The 10,905-nt window shown below is 36.2% G+C and overlaps 1 protein-coding gene across 1 annotated transcript; it reads left to right on the forward strand.

Annotated features, from left to right (window-relative positions):
• The first annotated feature begins 3,578 nt into the window (after window positions 1–3,578).
• On the forward strand, window positions 3,579–8,481 carry LOC101130382 (olfactory receptor 2J2). The gene is made up of 2 exons (XM_055389861.1): window positions 3,579–3,777; window positions 6,293–8,481. Exon 2 carries the CDS (start codon window positions 6,310–6,312, stop codon window positions 7,246–7,248), a length of 939 nt encoding a protein of 312 aa, XP_055245836.1. The 5' UTR covers window positions 3,579–3,777; window positions 6,293–6,309; the 3' UTR covers window positions 7,249–8,481.
• Window positions 8,482–10,905: the final 2,424 nt, after the last annotated feature.

Genomic DNA, 10,905 nt, shown 5'->3' on the forward strand with positions numbered 1-10,905 from the left:
CTATGAACAATTTTACACCAACAAATAGGATGACCTAGAAGAAATGGTTAGATTTCTAGAAACATAACAACAATGAATCATAAAAAAATAGAAAATCTGAACAGACTAATGAGTAAGGGGGTTGAATCAGTGATAAAAGTCTCCTACCAAAGAAAAGCCCAGAACCTCATGGTTCATGGATTGGAGGAATTAATATTATTAAAATGTCTGTGCTGCTGAAAGTGGTATACAGATTCAATGCAATTCCTATAAAAGTTCTAATGACCTTTTTGTTTCACAGAAATAGAAAAAGCAATTCAAAAATTCATGTGGAATGACAAAAATCTTAAGTAGCTAAAGCACTTTTGAGCAAAAAGACCAGAGCTGGAGGCATCACACTACCTGATTAAAAATATATTACAAAGTTATAGTATTCAAAACAGAAAGGTACTGGCATAACAACAGACACATGGACCAATGTAATGTGATAGAGATCCCAGACATAAACTCATGCATTTGTGATTAATTGATTTTTGCCAAAGATGCCAAGAATAAAAACACTATGGGGAAAGGACAGTTTCTTTAATAAATGATGCAGGGGAAATCAAATACCCACATACAGAAGAATGAAATTGAACCCTTATCTCACACCATGTGTAAAAAGTCCACTAAAAATGGTTTAAAGATTTAAATGCGAGACCTGAAAATGTAAAACTACTAGAAGAAAGCATAGGGAAAAATGTCCCTGAAATTAATCTTGGCAATACTTTCTTGGTGATGATCTCAAAAGCTCAGGAAACCAAAGCAGAAGTAGACAAATGGGATTACCTGAAACCAAAAGCTTCTCTACAACAAAGTAAATAACAGATTGAAGAGACAACCCATGGACTGGGAGAAAATATTTACAAACCATACATGGCTAATATCCAAAATATGTAAGAAATGCAAACAACTTAAATTTGTTAGCAAGAAAACAAATAACGCCATTTAAAACTGAGCAATGGACTTGAATGGACATCTTTCAAAAGACCAATAGATACATAAAAAAGTGTCTACATCACTAATCATCAGGGAAATGCAAATTAAAACAAAACAAAGAGATATCACCTCATACCTGTTAGAATGACTATTATCAATAAACTAAAAGGTAATAAGTACTGACAAGGATGTGGGGAATCCTTATATACTAACGGCAGGAATGTAAATTAATACAGGCATTACTGAAATCAGCATGGAGATTCCTCAAAAAACTAAAGATAGAATTACCATAGGATCTAGCAATTATATTTCTGGATACATAGCCAAAGAGATTGAAATTTGTATGTTAAAAATATGTTAGAGACCAGCCTGACCAATATGGTGAAACCCCATCTCTACTAAAAATACAAAAAAATTAGCCGGGTGTGGTTTGCACCTGTAGTCCCAGCTATTCAGGTGGCTGAGACAGGAGAATTGCTTGAACCTGGGAGGCCAAGTTTGCAGTGAGCTGAGATTATGCCACTGCACTCCAGTCTGGGCTACAGAGCAAGACTCCATCTCAAAAAAAAAAAAAAAAAAAAAAAAAACACAAAATGGGTAGATTTTCCTCTAATTTGGTTTTAACGTCTCTCTTTGAAGAGTGGCTAGAAACTCTAGCCTGGCTCTGATGGGCTCCAGTGGAGGTGGTTGTGGTTGTGGATGTTTTCGGTGTTCTTTTCATGGAATACTTCCTTATCCTGATGGAGAGCTAATGCCTAATTGTCCTATTTATGACCAGGTGTCCCTCTCACTGGAAACTTGTTTTCACTGGCAGACACCATTGTGGCTTTTGTCTGACTAGTGTGTCCAGTTCATTCCTACCAAGATTGACACTCTCTAAGGGAGCCTTGTCCAGAAAAAAAATTAATTTCAGGTGTGTCAGTTAGGTGAGACAACAAGAAGACACATCAAAAAAAATAGTATAAGTAGTTTTATTACTTAAAGATTCCAGAGAGAAGAGGGCAACTTGCCTCACAGGCCTAATGGGAGAAAGGGTATCCCTTAGAGACATGCATGTGCAACCAGTGGGTGGGTAGCGAGAGAGAGTGAGTGACAGACCAGAAAGCCAAAGCCCTTATTGGAGTACACAGCATTATCCAAGCAGGGAGTAACTGATTGCTGGGTTTAGAGCAAGCAGGCATGATTTCTTGGGAGTTAAGTTGTATTGAGAGGTGTTCACTGCTGCAAATCTGCAGTCCATGTGGGGTGTGGGGATCAGTGGGATAAGTCAAGTAGGTTGTATCTAGGTGTCCCACACGGAGGTGGTAACCAAGAGGCCAAATATCTGGATTGACCACCTTGAGAAACTGGGAGAGGAGAACTCAAAATTGTGATAAGGGTGACTAAGTCCTGCTTCTGGTATGAGGAAGTTCAACTATATATTGAAAATGAATGCTGAGGTAACATAAACTCATAAGAATTCACTACAGATATCTGCACTACCATGTTCATTGTAGCATTTTTCACAATAGCTGAGGTATGGAAGGAACCTAAATGTCCATCAATGGATAAACAGATAAATATATAAAAGGGATATAATGTGATATATATGAACCACATTATCTATATAAAATGGAATACTATTCAGCCTTAAAGAAAAAAAGGAAATTCTGTCTTTACAACGACATTCATGAACCTGCAGGACGTTATGCGAAGTGAAAGAAGCCAGACACAGAAGGACAAATACCACATGATCTCACTCATATGTGGAATCTAAAAAAGATAAACTCATACAAGTGGAGAGTAGAATGATAGCTACCTGGGGGGCAGGGGATGGAGAAAGGGGGGATTTTAAACAAGTAGATTTAAATGTTCTCACTATAAGAAAAATAAGTATGTGAGGTGATGACTGTGTTAGCTGGACTTAATCATTCCATATTGCACATATACATATATCAAAAGATCACATTGTACCTAATCAATATATAAAATTATTATTTGTCAATTAAAATAATAAAAGATTGGAGTAATATTTAAGATTTTTTTAACATTTTGCAGGAAAAATCTTGGAATTGAATTTAAAAGACAACTGGGAAGGCATAAATAATATAGGTCAGTCTCAAAGAGCCCCTCATTAATAAGGAACAGATATGCAGTTTAGTCTTTATGTATTCTAGTTTTTCTGTTGAATGACTCTCAAATCTCTCCTTTTTTTCCAGTTGTCTTGTACATTTGAGCCTTAGCCCCATGGGAAACTGAAAAAAAAAATCGGACAGCTCAGTAAAACCTGTTCCTTTCATTGTAAATGTAATTCACAGCATCTTTTCCCATGTTTGTTGGTGATAAATTCACTGTCATCTCAGTAAGAGTATAACATCATGCTGAAGATATTTCTGTGAAGAGTTTTGTACTAAGAACATCATACCAGGACAACTCCTTGAAGGGCATTAATTGCAGCTTTGGGATTTATACTCCCAAAGGCTGCAGTCAATGAAAGAGTTTCCCATTATTCTTTTTGTTTCCATAAAGATTACATTTGCTCTGGGATAAAGGGTCCATCCCGTGATACCTTGAATGCCCTAAAGTATTCCCACATTCTGCTAAAAAGCAGATCTTTTGGACAAACTCAGGCTCTCTTTTCTGTAGCAATGACAATCACAGTTATTTCCAGACTCTGTTCTTCATAGTTAGATTTAAAACATTGGCAAAAATGTTATAAGAAGGCAATTAGCTTGATGTTTTTAGTTTGTATGGCAACCAGAGAGCCCCTTCATCAGTTTATACATGATGAGGTCGTAGGCCAGGTAGAGAGTGACAGGGAACAGGGACAAACACAGGAAGGTCAGTACTGAAAGAAGTTGGTGCACTTCTTAAGGGGTAGACAGCTTCCATATTTCAAAATTGCAGAAAGTGTAGATTTTAAATGTTCTTACTACAAAAATATGATGGTTGTGGGGTGATGGATATGTTAACTAGCTTAATATAATCATTCTATAATGTATATATACATCAAAACATTACAGTGTACTCCATAAATATATACAATTATTACTAGTCAATGAAAAATTAAGAAAACAAACCAGATATAGTATAAAGGAATGGATGTGACACAAATTGGCATAATGTCTCTTAATAATAATTGGGGAAGGAAGAGACACTCAGCCATCCATTTTCCCTATAGCATTTGATTTAAAAAAGAGAGAAGATATTTTATTCTACAACTCATAAAAGCTACATTTGATAGGGTCTTCATTTCCCTCTTTTCCACCAAGAAGAAAATTGAAGCTGAGACTTTTCTCTACATGAGTTCTGGGTTTTTTTTGGTCCCTTATTTCCTATCCCTTTTATCAACTCCGGAGGAATGCTGAAAGATGGGTCATATAACAGATAGTTATCAGATTCCACCTTTTAATTACTGTAATAACGAACTCAGGCAGCTGCATTAGGAAAGAAAATTAGGTCGGCATCAGCAAAAGTATCCACAGCATTTGAGTTCAAGTATCTTATGGCATATTACCTTTCATCTTAGGGAGATTTAAAAAAATCCTTGGAATTTTCCCATGATTTCTCAAAAGGTTAATGCTCATTCCATTACTAACAATATGGAAAAATGTACAGTATCTTTATACCAGTCTGGAGCACTTGCACAGATTTGGCTCAAGTTCAATGTTCCTAGCTCTCCAGCTGTAACTCAACCAGTTAGGCAACTCCTTACATCTTTTTCAAGAGTCAAGATTACAATATTTGAGTTATTAAAAGTTTTTCAAAACACTGAAGGTGAGTCGGGTGTAGATATTAGTTTTTTGAGACAGAGTCTTGCTCTGTCACCCAGGCTGGAGGGCAATGGCATGATCTCAGCTCACTGCAACCTCCGCCTCCTGGGTTCAAGCGATTCTCCTGCCTCAGCCTCCAGAGTAGCTGGTATTACAGGTGCCCACCACCATGCCTGCCTGGCTAATTTTTGTATTTTTTAGTAGAGACGGTGTTTCACCATGTTGGTCAGGCTGGTCTCGAACTCCTGACCTCAGGTGTTCCACCTGCCTCGGCCTCCCAAAGTGCTGAGATTACAGGCATGAGCCACCACGCCCGGCCTCTTTTGCCAAATTTATCAGAGAGTTTAAGAGGAAGAGTTGGCTGTGGCAGGAGGGGAGCAGAAGGGGGATGGCAAAACTATTTAGGAATATTGAAATGCTGGGTTCCTGTATTTTATTGCAAAAACTATATCATAAAAGAGTGTTTATCTTTCTCATGCAAGATTGGTAATGTGCAAGAGAAAATAAGCAACTGAAAATCAAGCTATCAAAGCATATTTGAATTTCTTCTTTATTTTAAAAAAATAACTACAAGGTGAATTTTCTGGATTTTATACAATGTTCACGTATCTTTCTACTAATATTAGTTAATGTCTGTTCAGAAGCTCCATTAAAAATTGTGGAAAACCCAGAAAATACAAATTATAAATTGTGATTCAGAATTTAAAGTATAGTTCAGTTATTGGCCTAAAGCATATACAGTTTTGTAGAAACCATGTTTAAGTCTTCTTGTCCTTATCTAACAAACTTGTTATACATTCTTTCAACTTCGCATACCACATTCAGACCTCTCTTCACTGTTGTGCATCCAAACACTCTCCATTTCTCTCTTACCAACCTATGTTTTTGTTAGACTCTGTAATCTTTATGTCTTCCAGTAATATAGTCTCATTTACCTTTGGAAGCATTCTATCACCGATCACTCTATTTTGCTGTATTAATCAGCTTTGTGTATATTGTGAATTTTTATAAGTTGGTGTGTGTGTGCATATTCTCTTTAAACTTTCATTTGTGCATTATTTTATTTGTCTAGAAATAAACTGCTAGCATAAATAGCATTTGATTCTTTCTATAATCATATTCAATTATTTCTTTTCAGTTAATATTTTAAAGTGACTATCTAATTGCTTTTTAATATGGGAAATTCCTATCTATAAGTAAGATCAGTAAGACTGCTGTTATTCCTTTCTCTGTAATTGCAAAATTGGAAATAGCCTGAAAATATAAAAATAATTTAACTTTTTAAAGTAAAAAATCATTTTTCATAAATATTGTGTTCCTGATTATGGACTATCTTAGTCTTCATTAATCCAAATGTTAATTCAGGGATGTATATAAAGAACTCAGTAACTTGAGAAGCTATTGCTTGTATCTGTAGCTGGATAAATATCTCAATGAAGCATGTAAAGGGAACTGTATAAAAATTCTACTACCATTATGGTGCACACTCTCTGGAAGTGGGATACTTTTGTCTTCAATCTGTTTGCAAGTGAGCGGTTGACAATGCATGGACAGACTTTGAGTTTATGTGGTTCTTTCTTTAGGTATAAGAAAAAGATGAATGATGATTAAAAAAAATGCAAGTTCGGAAGACTTCTTTATTCTACTTGGATTTTCTAATTGGCCTCAGCTGGAAGTAGTTCTCTTTGTGGTTATCTTGATCTTCTACCTGATGACACTGACAGGAAACCTGTTCATCATCATCCTGTCATACGTGGACTCCCATCTCCACACACCAATGTACTTCTTCCTTTCAAATCTCTCATTTCTGGATCTCTGCTACACCACCAGCTCTATCCCTCAGTTGCTGGTGAATCTCTGGGGCCCGGAAAAGACCATCTCGTATGCTGGTTGCATGGTTCAACTTTACTTTGTTCTTGCACTGGGAATCGCAGAGTGTGTCCTACTGGTGGTGATGTCCTATGATCGTTATGCAGCTGTGTGTAGACCTTTGCATTACACTGTCCTCATGCACCCTCGTTTCTGCCACTTGTTGGCTGCGGCTTCTTGGGTAATTGGTTTTACTATCTCAGCACTTCATTCCTCCTTTACTTTCTGGGTACCCCTTTGTGGACATCGCCTAGTGGATCACTTCTTCTGTGAAGTTCCAGCACTTCTGCGTTTATCATGTGTTGATACCCATGCAAATGAGCTGACCCTCATGGTCATGAGCTCCATTTTTGTTCTCATACCTCTCATCCTCATTCTCACTTCCTATGGTGCCATTGCCCGGGCTGTACTGAGCATGCAATCAACCACTGGGCTTCAGAAAGTGTTTAGGACATGTGGAGCCCATCTTATGGTTGTATCTCTCTTTTTCATTCCAGTCATGTGCATGTATCTCCAGCCACCATCAGAAAATTCTCCTGATCAGGGCAAGTTCATTGCCCTCTTTTATACTGTTGTCACACCGAGTCTTAATCCTCTAATCTACACTCTCAGAAACAAGGATGTAAAAGGGGCAGCGAAGAGACTATTGGGGTGGGAGTGGGGGATGTGACAGGGAAATCATGTTGTCTGTTGTCATTGTTTTTCCTAGGGTCTTAGCCATCTTGAAAGGTGGTTTCCCTGCTTCTTTGTGATTTATTTTTGTTCTAACAGCTCACAAAACAGAATAGTTCAGTCTCACATTTGTTGCCCTTTTTATTATTTAGTTCTGAAATATTATGTTGAGATAAAGTTTCTGATTAGTGCCACTTTGGTCTTTTACAATTGTATATTTTATTTCTGTGAAAACTGTGGACTGTGGTTTCAACGTAAATAAATGTGCATGCGAATAGTTATGAGGAGATTATTTCAAAAATGTTGGGAATATTTCTAACAATGTGCTAAATTATGAACTGACGATATATACAGAAAGAGAAGGGCAATATTGCAAAGACTTAGGCTAAAAAAGTTTTTGGTTATTGAATAAACCTTAAATGAAGCTAAAAATAGTCACAGCAAAGAAAAATGGTAAACATAATGAATAACATTGTTTAAGATATGGTAAAGGATATACCATAAGTATTTGGTTGAAAGACACTTTTTAAAGACACTAAATTATCTAATTTATCCTGTAGGTCTACATACTTGTCACATTGAACAGTAAACTAATATCTCTTTAAAATGGCTCTTTCGTTCATCTGTCCATTTATTCATTAACTTATTCTTTATTAGCTAAATCTTATTGAATGTGTACTCTCTTCCAGTTTGTGAAATTCTTGGTAACGTGTGTAAATATAACATACTCTGTCTGAACAGAACACACTCTCTGTCAGGAAAAATGGCAACATAAAAGATGAAGTATCTGTACATGGCTTAATTTGTCACTGGGGGTAATGCTAATACATTAAGACAGCTTTTAAAAGTCAGAAACAATAAACTCTGATTACTCTTCAGATTGTATAAATCTTTCACTTTTTAAAAATCAAAAACAAGGCTGAGCACGGTGGCTCACACCTGTAATCCCAGCACTTTGGAAGGCCGAGTCAGGTGGATCATGAGGTCAGGAGACCAAGACCATCCTGGCTAACAAGGTGAAACCCCATCTCTACTAAAAATACAAAAAAATTAGCCAGGCATGGTGGCACATGCCTGTAGTCCCATTGAAGCTAAACTTTTTTTTCACTTTACATGAACATTTTGAAATCACTACTAAATTCAGTATTTTCAACATATTATTTCATCCGTATGTAAAATTATTGGGATTGCAATTGTTATGTTTTCTATAATCACATTTATGAAAATAACCTGAAAATGCTGAAAAGAAAAGTTCCTTATTCATTAACAAAGAAAGATTTTGTGTTTTACGGAAATTATCTTCCTTAGCTAGGTTAGAAATTTCTTTCAATTACCGTTTACCTAGAAGTCACCATAAAATGAATGGGAAGAACTCGATAGTTATTTTTCTATAAGGCAAATATATGAATCAAATATAAAATTAAAAAATTGTTTTCTATTTTTTGTGACTTTTTATTATGGTAAAATTTCAAACTTAGAGAAGAATTGCAAAAAAGTAGTACAAAGACTGACATTTACCCTATAACCAGATTAAGCATTAGTTTACATTTTCCCCCAAAGCTTTGTTATATCATCTATCTATCTATCTATCTATCTATCTATCTATCTATCTATATCTCTGTCATCTATTATATCTATCTATCTATCTGTCTGTCTGTCTGTCTATCTATCTATCTATCTATCTATCTATCTATCTATATCTCTATCATCTATTATATCTATCTATCTATCTGTCTGTCTGTCTGTCTATCTATCTATCTATCTATCTATCTATCTATCTATCTATCTATCTATCATCTATCTCTTTTTCTGCACTAGCTGAGAGTAAGTTGGAGATGCCATGTACCTTTACACCAAGTACTTTTTTTTTTTAATTATTAGGTCATTTTTATTCCTTTTAAATTTTTTATTTTGTGTTAATTATTTGTCTGTATTCTATGTACATAACTGTATTTGAGTTTCAGTTTCATATTAAGTTGTATAAACTTTTGTGTTCCAAGGTTATACAAATTCATATGTATTTTCTTAGTTCATTGCCTCTTATTTTGGTTTGTTACAATTTGTGATGTTAAAAGTCTAAAAATGTGTGCGTGGTTAATACTATCTATTATTCATTAACATTGTGGTTTCTTCCTTTTCTTAATGCTATAATGTTCTTTTATTATAATTATTATTATTATACTTTAAATTCTACAGTACATGTGCACAACCTGCAGGTTTATTACATATGTATACATGTGCCACGTTGCTGTGCTGCACCCATTAACTCGTCATTTACATTAGGTATATCTCCTAATGCTATCCCTCCCCCCACCACACAACAGGCCCCGGTGTGTGATGTTCCCCTTCCTGTGTCCAAATGTTCTCATTGCTCAATTCCCACTTATGAGTGAGAACATGCGGTGTTTGGTTTTTTGTCCTTGGGATAGTTTGCTGAGAATGATGGTTTCCAGCTTCATCCATGCCCCTACATGGACATGAACTCATCATGTCCATACAAGGACATGAACTCATCATTTTTTATGGCTGCATAGTATTCCATGGTGTATATGTGCCACGTTTTCTTAATCCACTCTATCATTGTTGGACATTTGGGTTGGTTCCAAGTCTTTGCTGTTGTGAATAGTGCTGCAATAAACATACGTGTGCATGTGTCTTTCTAGCAGTATGATTTATAATCCTTTGGGTATATACCCAGTAATGGGATGGCTGGGTCAAATGGTATTTCTAGTTCTAGATCCCTGAGGAATCGCCACACTGACTTCCACAATGGTTGAACTAGTTTACAGTCCCACTAACAGTGTAAAAGTGTTCCTATTTCTCCACATCCTGTCCAGCACCTGTTGTTTCCTGACTTTTTAATGATTGCCATTCTAACTGGTGTGAGGTGGTATCTCGTTGTGGTTTTGATTTGCATTTCTCTGATGGCCAGTGATGGTGAGCATTTTTTCATGTGTTTTTTGGCTGCATAAATGTCTTCTTTTGAGAAGTGTCTGTTCATGTCCTTCATCCACTTTTTGATGGGGCTGTTTGTTCTTTTCTTGTAAATTTGTTTGAGTTCATTGTAGATTCTGGATATTAGCCCTTTGTCAGATGAGTAGCTTGCAAAAATTTTCTCCCATTCTGTAGGTTGCCTATTCGCTCTGATGGTAGTTTCTTTTGCTGTGCAGAAGCTCTTTAGTTTAATTAGATCCCATTTGTCCATTTTGGCTTTTGTTGCCATTGCTTTTGGTGTTTTAGACATGAAGTCCTTGCCCATGCCTATGTCCTGAATGGTATTGCCTAGATTTTGTTCTAGGGTTTTTCTGGTTTTAGGTCTAACATTGAAGTCTTTAATCCATCTTGAATTAATTTTTGTATAAGGTGTAAGGAAGGGATCCAGTTTCAGCTTTCTCCATATGGCTAGCCAGTTTTCCCAGCACCATTTGTTAAATAGGGAATCCTTTCCCCATTTCTTGTTTTTTTCAGGTTTGTCAAAGATCAGATACTTGTAGATGTGTGGTATTATTTCTGAGGGCTGTATTCTGTTCCATTGGTCTATATCTCTGTTTTGGTACCAGTACCATGCTGTTTTGGTTTCTGTAGCCTTGTAGTATAGTTTGAAGTCAGGTAGCGTGATGCCTCCAGCTTTGTTCTTTTGGATTAGGATTGGCTT

This window comes from Gorilla gorilla, chromosome 5, assembly GCF_029281585.2.
Source record: "Gorilla gorilla gorilla isolate KB3781 chromosome 5, NHGRI_mGorGor1-v2.1_pri, whole genome shotgun sequence".
Taxonomy (NCBI): Eukaryota; Metazoa; Chordata; class Mammalia; order Primates; family Hominidae; genus Gorilla; species Gorilla gorilla.